General features: G+C 43.8%; 1 protein-coding gene across 4 annotated transcripts in view; it reads right to left on the bottom strand.

Annotated features, from left to right (window-relative positions):
* The window catches only part of LOC141725190 (protein ARK2N-like), a 109,487-nt gene that overhangs the window by 36,092 nt on the left and 53,042 nt on the right, over positions 1 to 20,353 (bottom strand). For 3 of the 4 annotated variants that reach the window (XM_074532063.1, XM_074532062.1, XM_074532064.1), the window contains one exon: positions 18,977 to 19,159. The exons of the other annotated variant lie outside the window; for it this stretch is intronic. In XM_074532063.1, coding sequence (XP_074388164.1) covers positions 18,977 to 19,159 — 183 coding nt within the window. The remainder of the gene's footprint in view (positions 1 to 18,976; positions 19,160 to 20,353) is intronic. 4 annotated transcript variants of the gene reach the window in all.

The following is a 20,353-nucleotide window of genomic DNA, read 5'->3' as shown; positions in this document are numbered from 1 at the left end:
GTAACCATGTTGGTATAGGCAACTGAGGTGCCTGGATGATCAAAGGTGGCCACACCAGTGAGAATTATTCTCAAACCTGAAGTCAGACTGGTAAAGCAAAAACATTATCTTATTAAGTGGGAGGCAAGGAAGGGGTTGGAAAAGCTTAGGGAAAAATTTTTAGAATATGGTTTATTGAAAGGGTATGAGTCAGAATATAACACCCCAATATTATGAGTTAAAAAGCAAAATGGGGAACATAGATAATTACAAGATTTAAGGGCCATTAATAAAAAGTACCTGATATTTATCTAGTAGTAGCGAAACCATACACACTCTTGACGGCACTGAAAAGGGAATACAAATGTTTCACAGTGCTCAATCTTAAGGATGCCTTTTTGCTGCAATACCTCTTGACCCAGGTAGAAATTGTTTACTCTTGAGTGGGAGAATCCAAACACTGGGTGGAAGGCGCAGATAGCATGGACTGTGCTACCCCAGGGTTTCAAAAGAGCCTCACTATATTTGACAATCAGTTAGCAAAAAAAAAAATTGGAAACCTGGAAAGAGAAAATGTGAAAAGAACTTTACTACAATGTGTAGATGATAGTCTGCCAAGACTGAAAGGAAGTGCCTTGATGTTACTGTAAATCTGTTAAATTTCTTGGGACAATCTGGATACAGGGTGTCAAAGAAAATGGCACAAAATAGGCAGAAAAACAGTAATATATCTTGGTTTTGAGATCTTGCAGGAAGAAAGAATCTTGGGAAGCAGCTGAAAAAAAGCCTTTTGCCAGATTCCAGAGCCAAGGACTACAAGCCTTCTTAGGTATGGCTGGATGGTGTCATTTATGGATTGTCAGCTATGGGGTACTGGCAAAACCTTTCTATGGTCCTCCAATGAAAAATTACTTGGTATGGACTCCTGAGAGTCAGAGGGCCTTTCAAGTCCTACAAAAGCCTTAATGCCAACCCTTGCATTGGGATTCCTACACAACCAAATCACTTTAGTTATCTGTGTGTGAAAGGATCCACCTGGCACTAGGGGTACGGGCACAGCATTTAGGATCACGGAAGAAGCCTGTCCAAACAATTGAATAATGTGAGTAAAGCATGACCCAGATGCTTGAGAGAAGTGGTAGCTGCAGAGAAGCACATGAAACAGAGTGGAAATTTTCCAGAGCAGAAATCCATTTTGATTTAGGTGAAATATACATCTTTGAATTAAGTCTGTAGCTTGCAAACGTAGATGTTTAGTCTGACTGCCTGTTCTCGCAAAAAGTCTATGCTCTAAGAAACTGCTTCAGCCGAAGGACAGAGATAAGGGGGCGGGGGGGGGGGGGGCTTGAACTCTGAAACAGACGGAGAGGCTGCTGTGGGGAAACAGGGCAGGATGATCCAGGAGTTCTTTCTGATAAAGAAAAATTAGTGTCAAATGTCACGTGAAATCAGTAGAATGAATATGTATGAACCTATTGTGAAATTGCATGCATATGTATTTGAGAGAAAGATAAAAAAGGATCTGGAGTTCCCAGGGGTACTCATGTCAATTTAAGGGGAACGATTCCCACATGCGTCCAGCAATTCCTACATGCGTCCGGTGCTGTAATAAACATACTGGCTTTAGAACTTTCACAAAAGTTGTGGAGTTTGTTTGCTTCCACAAATCACACAAAAGCTGATATGTGCCCCACATAATAATAGCTGGTTTGGAACAAAAAGGAGGACATTGGATATCGCCAGCAGAATGCTGAAATACCAAGTTGCCCTACTGGAGCAGGACAATGTTGAACTTCAGGTAACCACTGCTTTGAATCCAGCCATGTTTCTCCAAGCTTCAGAAGCCCAGATACTTTTGTGCCATGACTTCATGGTAACTATTGAACAAGTACGTACTGGCATACTGGATCTCAATAGTGATTCCATCTGGGAGCCAGAACTGGATGTGCACACTGGTAGGAACAGCACGGTATGAAATGGAACATGGGTAGCTGGGTATGCAGTGGGAACCTTGACCCAGGTAATAGAAGCCCAGGCTTTACCTTTTAACACTTCAGCACAAAAAGCAGAATTAATGACTTTACAGTGAGTGCTAGAAATCACTGAAGGAAAAAGAGTAAACATATGGACTGATTTAAAATATCTTTTTGAAATAATACACTCCCATGAAACCATATGGAAGAGGATTGTTATTGGCAAAGATGTCTCCTATTAAGTACAAAGAAGAAGTTAGTCAACTACTACAGTGTGCAAAAGTAAAAGTCAAAAGAAGTGGCCATGGTGCCCTTGTAAAGCTCATCAGTTTGGAGACTCTCCAGTTAATATAGGAACTCAATTAACTGATAATAATGCTAAAGACATTGCTGAAAAAGGTATCCTTGCACTAATACCTAGCAAAAGTTGAATGTCCTGGAACAAAAACCAAATTATAGTAATCAGGACAGGCAGCCCCATCATTAGAAGGTGATTGGTAATCTCATGCAGGCAGATAATTGCACCTCCACAATTAATACATAAGATAATAAAACTAAAACACATTAGGAAATAGACAACATGGTAACTAGTTTACAAAGGAATATAGTAAGCACAAAGATGACAGAAATTCATAGATCAGTTGTTGCAAAATATGTGATTTGTTTTGCCTAATAATCTCAAGGAAGGAAGAAGGCCACCTCCAGGGCTAGTAAAACAGGGGAATTCACCAAGTGATTCTTGGCAAATTAATTTTGAAGAACTGCCCAGGAAGAATGGGAATTAGTACATTTTAGTATTTTGGTAGTTTTTCTAGATGGCCAGAAACTTTTCCATGTCACACCAACAAGGCAAGGGAAGTGTCAAAAGTTTTTCTAAAATTAATATTTAATAGCATTGGGACTGACTCTTTCAAGTCTTAAAAGGTACATCGTTATCAACAGATAAGTGGGGTTGCACTTGCATGTACATCCTTTCCAACCAGAAGATATGGTGTGCATCAGAACCTGGAACTTTGAATCAGTCCAGGAGAAGTGGAAGGGACCATATCAAGTCTTCCTGGTAACCTACACTGCACTCAAGGTAGAAGGAATCAAACACTGGGTTCATCACATGCAGGTAAAACCAGCAACCACACATCAAACACAGCAGAAACAAGACCGACTAACACCATGTAGGTTTTTTAATATATAAATTCTGTTGTTTTAGGTAAAGAATATGATCTTCTAAGAGGATACTATTTATTGGATCTAGATGAAGATGATAAATAATTGCATACTTATAATAATAATAGAAACTACATTCTTATCTTCTGGGAAGGGGAATGTGGTCTTCAAGTTAGTGCAAGATTTTGGCAGATTACAAAATTTAACTTCTATAACAGCTTGTTTGCTAACACCAACCTCTGCAGAAAATCCAGTTCTATGGGGAGCTTTAGTCAGCAATTTGACAAAAATCTGGTAACACATATGGGAAAGATAAAGGGAACAATAGTGGGATGGATATAAGAATCCATCTTTACTCCTCAAATATCTACCTTTAGGAACAGACTAGCTATACACAATTTGACTCTGCAAATGGAAATTTTAGCAAATGCAACTCAGTGAGGGTTTACTGAAATAGATGAACAATTGCAAGCCATGACTAAAATGACCTTACAAAACAGATTGGCTTCAGACTTATTGCAGTTGCATGAACATGGAGTATGTAGATACTTGAATTTAAACAATACTTGTGTGCACATTCTAAATGTGACTGCTAAATTGGATGATCAGGTAGAGAGGATAAAATCAGTTGCTGCATCTAGCAGAGAATTAAGGGCAGGATTAGAAAGCAGCTGGTTAAATAAAATATTTCAAGGATTTGAATTTTCTCTAACTGGTTGGTTGGCCGGCCTCACATTTGCAAAGTATAATTGTGTTCATAGTAATAATTGTAATTATGTTACTTGCCTCAAGCTGCATAAAAAACGATTGCTAATGCAACATGAGGAACTTATATGATATTAGTGAAAAAGCAAAGTGAGGCTTATGAAGGCTTGAAGGGAAGACAAGCTTCACAAGTCTCAAAGGGGAGGGATGTTACCAGATGATAAATTGTCTACACCTGGTGAGATAACACAATGTTTATTCTTCAAAAACCACTGGCCTATGGAACTGCACAATGCCCATTGCAAAAGAAGAACTGGAAGTTCACCAGCTCCAGTGTTCTGCCAGCTTTACCAGGTCAGCTATAATGCTGGGGTCCCTGACCACTAAGAATGCATGCGTAAAGGGGAGAGAAAATATGTTAACAGTTTCGGGGAAATGATTATCATATGTATGTTTATTCTAGGACAATCAATGAATATGTATGTAAAATACAGAAACTTTCCTGAATTCAGCATGCATGATTTTTGGAGGACATATCCCCTTGTGCATCTGGCCAAATAAAGAATGCCTGCTTCTTAATGCTACATTGGTGTTAAGGAGTTAGGGCTTTTTTTCCAAATTTTTGGTAATACAGGCAGCAGAAGAGCAACATAATCCTTGGCCATTGATTCACACAAACTGATGTGGATATCAACCCACTTTATTATGTTGTATTAATGTTTTGATGACATATCACCATTCTGCACCTTTTGCTTGACAGGGTAATGCCTGGCAAAGGAGTAAAGCAAGCTGAGTCTTAAATAGCCCCCAAATTAATCCCCAGGTATATAAAGGGGAGCTCCAAAAGAGCATCCATATCTTACCATAGCTTTAAGTTCAGACATAAAAACTAAACAGCAGTAGAGAAACCATGCTTAGCAGAGTAAATATTGTAAGCGTAGCTGAGTGTCAGTCAAGATTATAATATAGAGATAAATTTACAGCCTCTGGCCATATTAATTTCATGCCTAGTAACATGCCTATGCTGTTAATTTCTTTTCATGAATATTAGGATGATGTCCAATGTGTTTTGTCTGTCCTACAACATAAAGGCTTGCAAAACAGTCTAAAATATTTGCCTATTGTCCTGGTTTGAAATAAATTTGGGAAGAAACATCCAAAAGGTGTCTCCTCTGAAAAGGCAGATTCCAGCAGCCCCTCCCCCAACTGCTTTATGAATTAAAAAAAAGGGAAGCCCACGTGTCTTTGAGTTAGCCAGGCTATGCTGCAGTGGCTAAAAGGTGTGATCCCGCTACTGACTGCCATGGGAGCTTTGACTTGCTCCTTTCCACTTTGTCGAGCCCACGATCCTGACATTAAGAGTCTCATGCTCTACTGACTCAGCTAGCTGGGCTCACTTTCTTAAACCCACAAGAAACACATGCCAAGAGAAAGGAATCCAGGGGAGGAAGTGAAGAAAAAGCATTCCACCACTTCTCCTCCTCTTTCACTCTTAAAGGCACAAGACTTATATCTGGACCAAAATGACAGATGATGGGGATGCCGGACCATACAGTCATAATAAGATTTTTAACTTCGATAAAGTTTATGTTGTTATTCTCCCATGGGTGCCCATCCTTTAATGTCTGTTAAACTAGATACTGGCTGAAGATGAAATTTGTAAACAAGATGAAAGATTTGAAAATTTTGCTTTCCAAATGTGCAATCCTAGAGACTGTAAGAAAAGGCCAGTACTGACAAACATGCACTTAGAAGTATACCAAGATGTATTGGGTCTGTGTTGCGGTGTGTTGCAATGTCCTGTTTTAAACTTCCGGGTCCCTTCCCAGGTGTGCCTATACCTTCTCCCTTCCCCCTCGCCCCTTGCTGAGTGTGCCCTGTCAATCAGGCTAACATACCAGCAAGGCGTCGTGTGGTTGGTCCCTCAGGCCTGGGGGACATTGGATAGGTGTCCCTAGTCCCTTGAGACCCTGCCCCTTTCACCTGGTTGGTAGCTCACCTGTCCCCTCCCCTTCCCCTGTCCCGGAGCTTAAAAGATTAAGGAGACCATGCGGCAGCATTCTGTTGGAGGAGTTGCCCCGGTTCAGACCTCTGTAACCATGGAATAAACATCTGGATATAACCCTCCAGCAGAATCCTCTCCTTTTCCCTTCACCATAGCCAGAAGCTCTCTCTCCTGAGGTAAACGGAGTTCCTGACAAGCCTGGACTTGCACCAGTGCCCCGCTGCAATCTCCAGCAGCCAAGGTATCTCTGGGGTAAAGCACCACAGAAGCCGCCTTTGGCTCAGCAGCGAGGGTCACACTGACCCAGGCACAATCTGACTGGTTATATTGGGATTCATATTCCAATATATTGGCGTCCCTGAGGGTGGGCAAAGCGACTCCGCAGCCCGAGAACGGACTCGCAGTACCTCAGAAAAGCTTCTGGCAGCCGTGCATCCAGCTGGAAGGTCTTTGGTTGTATCGCTCTCAGCTAGAGACTTTGGGAATATTCCCAGAAAAAGTGTCGTGGACTGTTCAGCGCCTCTGGAAAGCCCGGCTTCATTGTGGTGAGCAGATTTTCCAGAGGAAGAGGAGGGTAGCCTCTCTTGCCCAGAGAGAGGTCCTTTTCCGGTGTAGACCTGCCTGCCTAGACCCAGCCACCTACAGCTTCCATTTCACTTGAGTATCTCTGCTTTCGGTAGAGCAAAAGCTCAAAAACAGACTCTGCCGTGAGTTCTGTTCCTTTTTGCCTTTGCATTTTTGGCTGCGCAGCCCCACAGACGGGAATTCATTGCGTTCTAGGTTTTTAGCTTTCTGCCGCGTGTTTCACTGTCTTTTGGAATTCGCGCCGGAGCGGCATCGCTCTCTGCCCTTCCCGCTCGGCAGCGTGCTCGGGATACTCTCTTTCTGTCTCTGTGCGGGAAGGGGGGGGGGGGGGGGGGCTCCCTTTCCACGTGGCCAGGGGACCTGCGAGGTCGGGAGTGTTCTCTGCACACGCGGCGGGGGGGCCCCGGTTTCGGCTTGCCATGTGGAGTGGCTGCTCTCTCTGCTCCGCGGGGGGGCTGCATTCCACGGCGGGGAAGGCTTTGTGTCTGCCTCGGTTCGGCAGGGAGTGCCCTGCTGCTGCTGCCCGGGAATTTTAAAAGCAGTATATACAGCTGCATTGTGAAGCTTTTGTCTGCTCGTTATCGCTTTCTATCTGTGGTTTTTTTAGAAATTGGTAGCTGATTTTAGCTTTGTTTTTGGTCAGGCGGGATTAAGTACTTTGCTTTTTACATCTAACATGGGTTCCAAACTCAGCAATGTACAAAAAGGAGTGTATTATGATATTGTTAGCATTTTAGTCAATGGTAATGTGAAATTCTCTAAAGGAAAATTGAAACAGTTTATAAGATGGCTTTTTCTGCAGTTCCCAAACATTTCCTCTGAAGAAATCCACAATATTCAATTCTGGGATAAAGTTGGGAATGAATTGATAACCTTAGGACAATCTGGCAAATCACCCTCAGCTAAATTTGTGTTCTGGAGTTTACAAATTCGAACAGCATTGCTCAAACAAAAGGAAATGGAGAAAAAGCCAAATGTAAAGCCATGTACCTCTGCTCTCCCTGTTTCTCCCTCTCCTAGCCCTAAAACCCCTAAACCTCTTTCCCCAAAACTTGGTATTTTAAAGAGAGCACACTCATTGGGAAGTCAGCTCCCAGAGTGTGCAAGAATACCTGAGTTGTTTTGTTCACAAAGCCCTGGCCAGGCTGCATGGCTTTCCCAACCCCCTGTATCCCCTCCTCTAAAACCCAGAGCACGTGTTAGCTTTCCGGAGAGCAGTGATGTCCAAAATGGCCCCCAGTCCCTAGGGGGTCCACAAGATGGTGGATGCCACGTGGCATCTTCCCAAACCTGGTCTTCTTCTTCACAAAATCCTCTTAAGCATTCCAAAATTCCATCCCCATCCCCCTCTCCTCCTGTTCCTCGTGACACCTTCCCCCCTTCCCCCCCCTTTCCTGCAGTACCCTCAGCTCCGCCCCTCTACTCCTCCCAGGGGGCGTCTGCTGACGTGATGTCACCAGGCGTCCCCGCCCCCTGCCAGCCCCTTGTCCCCGCCCCCTGTTCCCACGGTTTCCCTGCCCCTTGCCGGCTCCCTGTCCCCGCCCCCTCCCCGGGTTCCCACGGTGGGGACACACCCACTGCCTGTCCCCAAACCTGTAGCTGTGATCCCAATGCTTCTGATTCCAGGGATACAGAGCAGGGGACAGCAGACCCAATGCATAGTCCCTTGTTGTCACTAGCTCCTGTTACGTTTCAGCCTGCAGCTCAAGCCGGGGCAGCTCCAACTGCCAATTGGAGTTCTTTTGGACGACAATTGATTAAAGAGATCTGTAAATCTCATAAGGAATATGGTCCACACAGTCCATATTTCCGTGGCCTTTTAAATTCTGAATTGAGCAGGACTGTGGTAGTCCCACATGATTTAAAACAGCTTTTTTCATGTCTCATGATCTCCACGGAATTCAAATTATGGTAATCAGCACTGAAACAACTGCTAATAGATGCTCTCCCAGGCTTACAGGCTGATCCAAACACAGCGAAAGACAACAGTGGTAACCCTATCACCATTGAGCACCTCTGTGGTGAGGGCCAATGGTCTTCTCCCTCAGTCCAAGCTACTGCAATTCCTGCAGAAACACTCGAGAAAGTAAAAGAAGCAGCTGAAAAAGCATTCTTTTCCCTCCAACCTGAGGGGCCTTTTGAGCCCTATAGTAAAATTAAACAGCTACCATCAGAGCCTTTTTTGAAATTTGTAGAAAAGTTAACTAGAACCATTGAAATACAGGTTAAAAAGGAAAACGCTAGGGAAGCAATTTTAGAAGAAATAGCGTTTACAAATGCCAATGAACAGTGTCGAGCGGCAATCCTGAGCCTTCCTATGGAACCTTCCCCTACACTAAAGGATATGCTTCTAGTCTGTAACAGGAAAGTGCCTCTGATGACTGTGGCTGAAGACACCAGCCCAAGGCTGCTGCCAAGACCACTTCAGCGTGTCGCTGTTGCCATCCCCGCGCCTTTTCCCTCAGCACAGCAGTACCCTGGGCAGCAGTGGAGACCAGCAATGGTTGAGCCCACTAAACCATGCCTGCTTTGTAATAACCTAGGACACTGGAGTAACCAGTGCCCCCTGAAAAGGGAATTTGATGAATTTAGAAATGGCAGGGGAGGAGAACTACAAGCCCTCCCTGGGGGTCAACAACAAAAAAACTGAGAATAAAGTGCCAGCCTGCCAGGCGTGCAGACATAGAAAGAGCAGGCCAAGAGAATAAGGGTAGCAAAACAAATCAAGCGTGCAATAATATTAACATTTGTGTAACTGAAGCAGGTGCTTCAAAGACCAAGTCTGCTAGTCCACTGTTGAAAGTGAAACAAAATAACCTTTGTTATGATTTAAGTGATTCTGTATTAACCGCATCTTCTGTCAATGAGCCTTACAGGTTGCAGCTGACAGAGTCACTCCACCTGAAGGACACTGACTGGCATTTTGTCTCTGTAAATCCTGAACAGAAGGGTACTTGGAACCGAATTCGTTGTAAGTACATCGTCATTGGGGACACCAAACACACACCACAAGAGATCGAAATTGCTCCGGGAATGACAACATCAGATCCCAAGCAATTTGTTCTCAGCCTGCACTGTTTCCACCCACCCCTGTTTCTTCCCAAGGGACAAATTGTTGCTCAAGCTATCCCTGTACCATCTTTACCTGAAAATATCGAAAAACAAGGGCCCACAGCCGCCCGAGTCCAAGTTATTGGGAAAGAGAAACCCAAATTGTGGTGCAATGTCAGTGGGGGTGGGGAGTCTAAACGCATTGAGATGCTTGTAGACACAGGTGCAGACTGCACAGTGATTCCAGTACAAGACTGGCCAGCACACTGGCCTTTACAAAATGTTGCTGGTCACCTTCGAGGTGTAGGAGGTCTGCAATTGGCAAAACAATCCAAAAGCATTATTCAATTCGAGGGTCCAAACGGACAATTGGCAAATATCCGTCCATTTGTGTTAGATTATTCAGAACCTTTGTTAGGGAGAGATTAATGGCCCAGTGGGGTGTCACAATTGATATTCCAGACTCTCCACAGCATTTTTGTGCAGCAGTCATTAAACAACAGTCCCCCACCCAAAAAACTGAAGTGGAAAACAGACAAACCAGTTGATGTGAAACAGTGGCCACTCAGTAAACAAAAAATTAAGGTGCTTGAGGAACTAGTAGAAGAGCAACTAAAAAAGGGGCACATTGGGGAGACCATGTCCCCATGGAACTCTCCAGTGTTTGTCATCCAAAAAGCTGACAAAAAAGAGGTGGCGACTCCTCTGTGACCTCCGACAAATTAATAATGTAATTGAAGATATGGGTTCTCCCCAACCTGGTATGCCATCCCCAACAATGCTTCCCCAAGATTGGAAATTAGCTGTTATTGATATTAAAGATTGTTTTTTCCAAATCCCATTGCACCCTAATGATGCACCGCGTTTTGCATTCTCAGTCCCTTCTATCAATTCAGAAGCTCCTATGAAAGGTACCATTGGACCGTTCCTCCTCAGGGATTAAAGGTATCTCCAGCTATCTGCCAGTGGTATGTCTCTTCCCTGCTTTCCCCAGTGCGTGCAGCCGCAGAGAAGGCCATCATCTATCATTATATGGATGATATCCTCGTGTGTGCCCCCAATGATGATTTACTCACACATGCGCTTGACCTAACGATCGATGCATTGATTGTTGCAGGGTTCGAGCTCCAGGAAAAGAAAATTCAAAAGATGCCACCTTGGAAGTATTTGGGCTTAGAAATTGGAAATAGGACCATTGTTCCTCAAAAACTAGAAATCAATCCAAGGATCAAGACCCTTGTCCACAAGTTGTGTGGGTCTTTGAATTGGGTAAGACCATGGCTTGGTCTGACTAATGAAGACCTTGCCCCTCTTTTCAATTTATTGAAAGGGGGAGAGGACCCAGGTGCTCCTAGGTCAATTAATCCAGAGGCACGGAAAGCTCTAGAAAAGGTTCAGATTGCAATGTCCACAAGACAGGCCCACCGATGCCGGCCTGACCTGCCATTCAAATTTATCATCCTAGGTAAGTTGCCACACCTCCATGGAATTATTTTCCAGTGGGAGGAAAAACAAACACCTAAGGCAAAGGACACACCAAAAAAGGACCGGGACCAGAGGGACTCTCTCTTGATCATAGAATGGGTTTTCCTCAGTCACAAAAGGTCCAAGAGACTGACAAAGCCTCAGGAGCTGTTAGCGGAACTGATCCGGAAAACAAGGACCCGAAGCAGGGAGTTAGCAGGATGTGATTTTAAGTGCATTCACATTCCAGTTGAGTTAAAATCAGGTCAAAATACTATGAAAATACTGGAACAATTGTTTCAAGAAAATGAAGTGTTGCAGTTTGCTCTGGATTCCTACTCAGGACAATTTTCGGTAGCACGGCCCGCTCACAAATTGTTTGAACAAGATGTTCAATTTACTTTAAAATTAAGAACTGCTCTAAGTAGGAGACCTTTAAAAAGGGCTCTAACTGTCTTTACAGATGCGTCTGGGAGGTCCCACAATTCCGTTATGACATGGAAGGATCCTCAAACCCAGCAGTGGGAGACGGACATTGCTGAGGTGGAAGGTTCACCTCAGGTTGCTGAATTGGCTGCGGTTGTTAGGGCTTTTGAAAGGTTCTCAGAACCATTTAATCTGATTACAGACTCTGCATACGTGGCAGGAGTAGTATCCAGAGCAGATCAAGCAATACTGCAAGATGTATCTAACATCGCACTTTTTGAATTGCTCTCAAAACTGGTAAAGTTAGTCACTCACCGAGAGCAACCATTTTATGTGATGCATGTCAGGTCACACACTGACTTGCCAGGGTTTATCGCTGAAGGCAACAGAAGAGCAGATGCTCTTGCTGCACCTGCAGTGATGGCCACTCTCCCAAATGTTTTTGAACAGGCAAAAATCAGCCACCAGCTTTTACACCAAAATGCACCTGGCCTGGTTCGTCAGTTTAACATCACTCGAGAACAGGCCAAAGCGATTGTGGCCACTTGCCCAAATTGCCAACAACATGCACTCCCTACAGTGAGTACGGGAGCAAACCCAAGGGGACTGAACAGTTGTGAACTGTTGCAAACAGATGTAACACACATACAGGCTTTTGGAAGGCAGAAATATGTTCATGTTAGTGTAGATACCTTTTCTGGAGCGGTCTATGCTTCTGCCCACACAGGAGAATCATCTATTGATGCTATTAAGCACCTCTTACAGGCTTTGTCTTTCATGGGCATCCCCAAGGAGCTGAAAACTGATAATGAGCCTGCTTATAAATCCAAGGAATTCAGGAGCTTCCTGCAGCAATGGGGAGTAGAGCACAAAACTGGCATCCCCTACTCCCCTACAGGTCAAGCCATTGTAGAAAGAACTCACCGTGATATTAAAAGGGTCCTGGACCAGCAACAACAGGTTCTGAAAGTAGAACCTCCCCACATCCAGTTATCCAGGGCACTATTCACAATCAATTTTCTGAATTGTTCTTTTGACAGCCTGAACCCACCCATCCTACGCCACTTTGGGGGGAGCAGTCACAGGTTGATGAAAGAAAAACCTCCAGTTTTAGTAAAGGACCCTGAGACTTGGACAATGGTGGGACCTTACAAATTGGTTACTTGGCGACGTGGATACGCCTGTGTGTCCACCCCCTCTGGTTTAAGGTGGGTTCCTTCCAAATGGGTAAAGCCCTATGTTCCCAAAGTCTCAGAGAAATCTGCAGAAGCACCCCAGGTTGCTCACGCTGCCTGGAGAAGAAACGCCGCACGCGTTCTCTGGAGGAAATTCCATTTAAGCCTCCTATCTGGAATAGTTTGTAATATATGTCTGTCTCAAGTTCCTTGTACCAGTTTAGATCCCACTGTTCGTGTGTAGCCTCGAGATGCCATGAGACCAACCCTGCTTCTCGTCCTACTCGTGATCATCCCACCTGCGATCTCCTACCGCAGCCCAAACCACATATGGACTACCTTGACAAAGGCTCTCAGACATCAACAGAGAAATTGACAACGGGCTGAATGGACTGTTCAAAGGCTGGGGACTCGCGGGCTGGTTGGGATCTATTCTGAAAACTGTGTTTTTAGTGCTGTTTATTTTAGTTATAGTTATTGTAGTTGTTGGCATTGGTTTTGGACTAATCAAACGCATGGTTTTCAAGTTAATTTCAAGCTCATCCTCCCCTCCTGAGGTCTACCAATTTTAAGCCCTCAGTGCTCCAGTGGATGACCTGGAGGCCTCAGTGGAAAACACTGACCCTCCTGTAGAAGAAGAACCGATTTACCAACCATGGTTTGGCAATCATTCTGCACCATAAACACAGTCCTCTTCTTTTTAAACAAAACTAGGGGGAGATGTTGTGGTGTGTTGCAATGTCCTATTTTAAACTTCCGTGTCCCTTCCCAGGTGTGCCTATACCTTCTCCCTTCCCCCTCACCCCTTGCTGAGTGTGCCCTGTCAATCAGGCTAACATACCAGCAAGGCGTCGTGTGGTTGGTCCCTCAGGCCTGGGGGACATTGGATAGGTGTCCCTAGTCCCTTGAGACCCTGCCCCTTTCACCTGGTTGGTAGCTCACCTGTCCCCTCCCCTTCCCCTGTCCCGGAGCTTAAAAGATTAAGGAGACCATGCGGCAGCATTCTGTTGGAGGAGTTGCCCCGGTTCAGACCTCTGTAACCATGGAATAAACATCTGGATATAACCCTCCAGCAGAATCCTCTCCTTTTCCCTTCACCATAGCCAGAAGCTCTCTCTCCTGAGGTAAACGGAGTTCCTGACAAGCCTGGACTTGCACCAGTGCCCCGCTGCAATCTCCAACAGCCAAGGTATCTCTGGGGTAAAGCACCACAGAAGCCACCTTTGGCTCAGCAGTGAGGGTCACACTGACCCAGGCACAATCTGACTGGTTATATTGGGATTCATATTCCAATAGGTCTGGTTGAGATAGAGTTCATTTTCCCACAGCAGACCTCACAGTGCTGTGCTTTCTATTGGCAGCTGGAAAGGTAGTGATAACACACCAGTGTTTTGGCTACTGCTGAGGAGGGCTGTCACAGCATCAGTGCTGTCTCTCAACATTACCCCCCCCCGTCCATCAAGGGGCCAGGAGTGGGCAAGACCCTGGGAGGGGACATAACTAGGCCAGCTGACCTAAACTGACCAAATGGGGTATTCCATACCATATGATATCAGCTTAGATATAAAAGTTAAGGAAGGGAGGTAGGACGGGGGGGCATTTGTTATTTACAATGTTTGCATTCCAGAGCCACTGCTATGCATGCGAAAGCCCTTCTTCCTGGGAAGTGGCTGAACAATGCTTGCCAATGGGAAGTGGAGAATAATTTTTTTTTCCCCTCTGCTTATGGGAGGGCAATTTTTTTTCTTTAGTAAACTGCCTTACCTCAATCTACTAGCTGTTTTCCATCTTATTTTCTATCCCCTGTCTCACTGGGAAGGGGAGTGATAGTGGCTTGGTGGGCAGCTGGTGTCCAGTCAAGGTCAACCCTGTACAGTCCTTTTTGGCACTTAATGTGGAGCCCAAATCCATGATCCTAAGAGTCTTATCATCTACCGACTGAGCTAGCTGGCCAAATTTTAATGATAATTTTTAAATATGTGATTCACACAGGCAAAGGGTGGAATGTATTGGGCTTGCGTGACCAAGCTTTGGTAGCTGAGGCCTACAGGGGTGGCTTCTGTGAGGAGCTGCTGGAAGCTTCCTCCATGTCTGGGAGACCCAATCCCTGGTGGCTCCAAAGACAGATGTGCCTCTGGTCAAGGCTGGGCTGTTATAGATACATATTATAATATTGGCTTTTTGCAAATATTAAAATGGATTTTATATGTGTGATATTAAAGTAACTTTGTTATAAAGATATAGTTTTCATTTCTGCTGTTAATTAACCTTAGACATAGTAGTGAAATAGCTATGCTTGTGTAAAATGCCTGGTTGGATGGGATAGCATCCAATGAACATAGGATGAGGACACCTGCTACAGATATGCCAATTATCAGCACTCACCGTCTGAAGAAAGCATGGACCAAGGCCCAAACTGGAAGTGATAAGAAGAAGGAGCCTAAACCACAGCCAAGAAACACGCATGCTCTAAAAAGGCAGATCTGAGGAGGGGCCATGTAAAACAGTTCCTGTAATATGTAAACTAGTTATGGATATGCATAAGGTTCTAGGAATATGCAAAGGGCTGATGTAATTGGAAAGGTATTTAAGGGGTATCCCCAAAAGTCTTAGCTGAGTTCCAAGATGCACCTGGCTGTAATAACCTTTGCTCTATGGCCCTTGTATCCTATTGTCCTTTATTAAACTTCTTTAGTTTTCACAGGAGAGTGAACGTGTTTTTCACAGGGCCAATTGGCAATGGTGGCAACCCCTCTGTGATAACATATTTAAGAAGAAAGAAAAAAAAAGTTATTGCACAGTTGTAATTGTGGCCAGAGAAGAGCGGAGTGAGAATACATGAATATGTGAGAAGAACAACTATGCAGATACCAAGGTCAGTGAAGAAGGAGGGAGAGGAGGTGCTTCAGGCACCAGAGCTGAGATTGCCTTGCAGCCTGTGATGAAGACCATGGTGAAGCAGCCCATGGAGGTCCACGGGGGATGCAGAGATAAACCTGCAGCCTATGGAGGAGACCCACCCTGAAGCAGGTTTATGCCTGAGAGGAGGCTGTGACCCTGTGGGAGGCCTGTGGAGAGAGGAACCCCCACTGGAGCAGTCTGTCCTTGAAGGACTGCACCCTATGGAAGAGTGGGTTGATGCTGGCTGGATTCCAAGCACCCACCAAAGCTGCTGAGACATGGAGGTTAGAAATTAATTTAGGTTAGAAATTAATTTAGGATTCAGGATAGTTGTTTTAGACGATTTATGTTGCTTAACTTGCTTAACTTGCTTGCAAGGCCTGTGAATATGGGACAGGAAGGAATGGAGGGATCCTGATAAGAAGAGCTCCTTACCCAAAACAAGGTAGAAGGAATGGGAGAGCCTGCAAGCTGTTGGAGATAAGAGAGGCTCCTTGGACTCTAAACCAGCTTAGACCAGCACTATAGTTAGGGCTACAGCCAAGATACTAAAGAGCATGCACCAGGAAGAAAAGGGGAACAGTTCACATTGATGAAGACTCGTTTGCCCTTCCTCCTGCGACCACTGCGTAAGCGCAGAAGGACTGATAAGCTAATTAAAATACAAAGCGGGGCTAGGTGGGGCTAGGAAATTAATATGCATGAAACTACTGCGAAACTTAATGCATATGTAGTATTTTATAAAATGAGAGTTAGGTTTCTTGGGAGGCACGAGTGCTTTTGGAGGAACTATCTCCCATGCAGCCAGTGCCAAATAAATACATACTTAATGTCCAACTTTATGAGTTGTGGAGTCTTTCTGCGAATCACTGCTCTCTATCACTCCCTGTCACAACTGGACAGGGGAGAGAAAATATAACAAAGGGTTCATATGTTGAGATATGGACCAGGAGAGATCATTCGCCAAATACTGTCACGGGCAAAACAGGTTAGAATTGGAGATATTAATTGAATTTATTACTAACAAAATCAGAGCAGAATAATGAGAAGTAAAATAAAACCTTAAAAACACCTTCCCCTCACCCTGTGGATGTGACAGCCTGGTCAGAGAGTGAGAAAGCTAAATTTGTTTTCTCACAGTGGACTTGTGAGACTTTTTTGGGAGTTGTAGAGAAACAATGATAACTTGTTAGTATAAACAACCTGCAGGTAGTGTTTTCCTACTCTGTTTTTCTGGTCTTCTCAATGACTGTGAGAAAGATGTTTTTGTTAATTAGTCAATCAAGTAGAATGTGTCAAAGCTGTCTATAAAAGAAGAGAGTTTTTCGTATTAAAGCTGTTGTGCCAACCAGCCTTCTTGTGAATCTGTGTCATTTCTTGCTCAACAGTGACATCACCTCTCCCTCCTTCCTGGCTCTACCTCCTACCCCAGTGATGCAGGGAGACAGGGAATGGGGATTATGGTCGTTTCATCACTCGTGGCTTCTCCCGCTGCTCAGGGAGAGGAGTTGTTTCCCTGCTCCACTGTAGGGTCCTTCCCACAGGAGACAGCTTTCTGCGAACTTCTCTGACATGGCTCCATCTCACGAGCAACAGCTCTTTGTGAACTGCTGCAACATGAGTGTGGAAGCCCTGAAGGGGCATCTCCTAAGTTACACCCCATTGGCTCCTTCCCCTGTTCCTGTGTCTGAACATAGGTGTTCCTGAGCCACTCCCTCCCATTTCCCTGATTGGCCTTCACCTTGATACTGTCCGGAGACCAAGGTCAGCACGGGAGGCCCCTGGGGGGGGAGAGCTGGACCCTCGGGGTGTGGGTGTGCCTGGGACCTGAACATCTCATGGCACGGCTGAATTAAACATCTATGGATATTAAGCAAAGGCCCTTTTTGTTTCTTTACCCTGGACTTTACTAGCAGCAATTCAGGCTGCAACAATGAGTCCATCCCACGGACAACAGTACTCCTCAAACTGCTGCAGCATGGATCACTCTTCCACAGGGTGGAGTCCATCAAGAAAAGACTGCTCCAGAGGGGTCTCCTCTTTCCACGGGCCTCCCATGGGGTCCCAACCTCCTCTCAGGCATCTACCTGCTCTGGCGTGGGTCTCCTCCATGGGCTGCAGGGTGACAGCTACTTCACCATGGTCTTTGCCACAGGCTGCAGGGCAATCTCAGCTCCGGTGCCTGGAACAGCTGCTCTTCCTCCTTTTCCTCTGACCTTGGTGTCTGCATAGTTGCTCCTCTCACGTATTCTCACTCCACTCTTCTCTGGCCCCAATTACCACTGCACAATAACTTTTTTTTTTCCTTCTTAAACATGTTATCACAGAGGTGCTACCACCATTTCTAGTTGACCCAGTCTTGACAGCAGCACATCCATCTTTGGAGATGCCAGGGATTGACTGCCAAACAATGAGAAAGCTTCTAGCAGCTTCTCACATAAGTCATCCCTGTAGCCCCCTCACTACCTAAACCAGGCTATGCGAACCCAATAAAATGCTAAGCTCACTTACCAGCACCTTTTTACCCTTCATGTTTATCTGATGCTGGTCAGTCCAATTTTCTAAGGTGCAGAAGGTATATGGGAAGATTTACTGCTTGTATTTTAAAGAAATGAAGAGAGAAAGAAAAAAGATACAGACAATTCCAATACTTAGATTGTCACCTGTTGGGGATCAAATTAAGTTTACATTTAAATATGAAATATCAGAAATTAATTGTATAGGTTTAAGTTTAATTGCAACTTGCTTACAGCTTGGCATGAGTGGACCCTGCTTAAAGCTTAGGAACAGTGAACTTTAAATGAACTCTGTTAACATGGATGGCTAAACAGAGGAGAAAACAGAAAGGCTGAATATGTTCAGATAAGGGTTGAGACCCTGGAAGCCCCCAAGGCTGACCCAAGCTGGAAGGTAAGAGCAGTTAATGGTCTGCCCATGTGGACATGGGGAAAGAATCCAATGATGTGTTAGAAGACCCCAGACTATAAATCACCATTGGACCAAGAGATGCGTGCAGGGTGTGTGAAGATCGGGTGCACAGACTGTAAGGGTATAAAGGTCCAGGAATTTCTTTGTTCAGGGTCCATCTCTGGAGGCACCCAGCTTGAGCTGAAATAAACTAATTCTGCCTTAGAACCTAGGCTCCAACCTCTTCTTCAGCAGACAAGTTTAACAGCTGGTGGCATGGGTGATCATAATCAATCATTCAGTAACAAGCTTAGCTCATTTTCATTAAAAAAAATCCAAAAAGAACACCAAAACCCCAGACCTAAGTTCCAAACAGTAATTAGAAGGAAACAAAGGAGAAAAAATAAATAAGAAAATTAGTGTCAAAAATACATTGCAGGAATCTCTGTCAATTTTTATGAGTTATATTTTGGAATAAATGCCAGACCTTTTTAATAAGCACCAGTACTGGGGTTTTATTTTGCAAAATCCACTTAGGGAGCTTTTAAAGTTGTATAAACTATAAAAATACTGAAACCAAGAAAGAGAGATACCTACTGAGATGTTGGAACAAATGTCAGAGGAAGAGAATTTAACCAAACCTGTATCAGCACTCAGTTCATCTAGCGGCCCTCTGGTTCTCCAGGTAGATCCTGAGTTCTGATTTCCTAAAGAATTATTGTGCTCTTGAACTACTGCAGCTGCCAACAGATTGTCCACATTTACCACTTCCGGATCTGAGTTTGTGTCTGATATATCATAGTGAGCTATAACTGGAGGTCCATCTGCAGAAGTAGAGAAAAACAACACAGATTAGAAGTCTGCATACTGTGAAAACCCCCTCTAAAAGTACAAAGTACAATAATTTAAGGATTAATACCATCTCCTACCTGCAGCTTATAGTTTATAGCAATACATTCATTATATGAATCATTAAACTTCAGTTAATGAACATAGTCTGAGATTACAGAGACATTTTAACCTTTGCATACACAGAAAAATGCATTTATGAAATTATCACTTATTTGTGTATTATCTTTTACATTAACGCATCAACATCTCCATATCTGATGACATTATATTTACAATCTTAAAAGGATTCAGTTTCAAATAAAAAATAATAAGACACAGGACATTAAATTTGGCAAGACAAAATATCTAGAGAATTTTACAAAAGTCAAGTGAGAGCTTACATTACATAATGGTTGATTGAATAAGACTAACTTTTTGATATAACTGATCCAGTGACAATAAATTTAACATTAGGCAACTTTCCTTTCATAACATTTACCTGTCAAGGGCAGGGAATTTTTTCAAAGTAGCAATGTTTTTGGGTGATGTTTTTTTAAAATCAAGGCTAACAAGAAACAAAACTATCATATGCAGTGATAAATGTGCTTTTAATTCAATATGATTACCATATGCATTTTTGGTCACCAAAGTGAAGAAGGTAAGAGGGAGAGAAAATAGCTTATGAGATTCTGAAATCTGTTCTTGAGGAATAACAAAAAGCTATTTTTGGTTTATTTTGTTAGGACCAACAATATTCTTTGTAATGAATGAAAATCACTTATAATTGGAAAACATGCTAGAAACAGAAGAGGCTCAGAAAAAAGTCAAATTCAAGACAAAGATTAATGTAGAAGCAGAGAGAATGGAAAAATAATTCTGAAAGGATGTGCAGTTTAACTTAAATGGTTCACCCCAGCTACAGCTTATTGACTCATAGTGGATGAAAGTGGCTGGATTTCCCACTCTCCAAATGAGGCAATCAAAACTCTTTCGGCCAAGGCTTCATCAGCAAAATCAAGGATTAAACAGAAAAAAGTTTCAAACTTAATTATCTTAAAAGCTGTTTCTCCTGAGGTTTTTAGGGTGGGATTTCTTTTGTTTTGGTTGTGTTGAGTTTGGGTTTTTGTAACTTGGTGCCTGAAACATAATTCAACTCACTATTTTCAGAAGTGCCTATTTTGTGGTCA

This window comes from Zonotrichia albicollis, chromosome W (assembly GCF_047830755.1).
Source record: "Zonotrichia albicollis isolate bZonAlb1 chromosome W, bZonAlb1.hap1, whole genome shotgun sequence".
NCBI lineage: Eukaryota > Metazoa > Chordata > Aves > Passeriformes > Passerellidae > Zonotrichia > Zonotrichia albicollis.
This window is presented reverse-complemented; position numbering and strand designations above follow the sequence as displayed.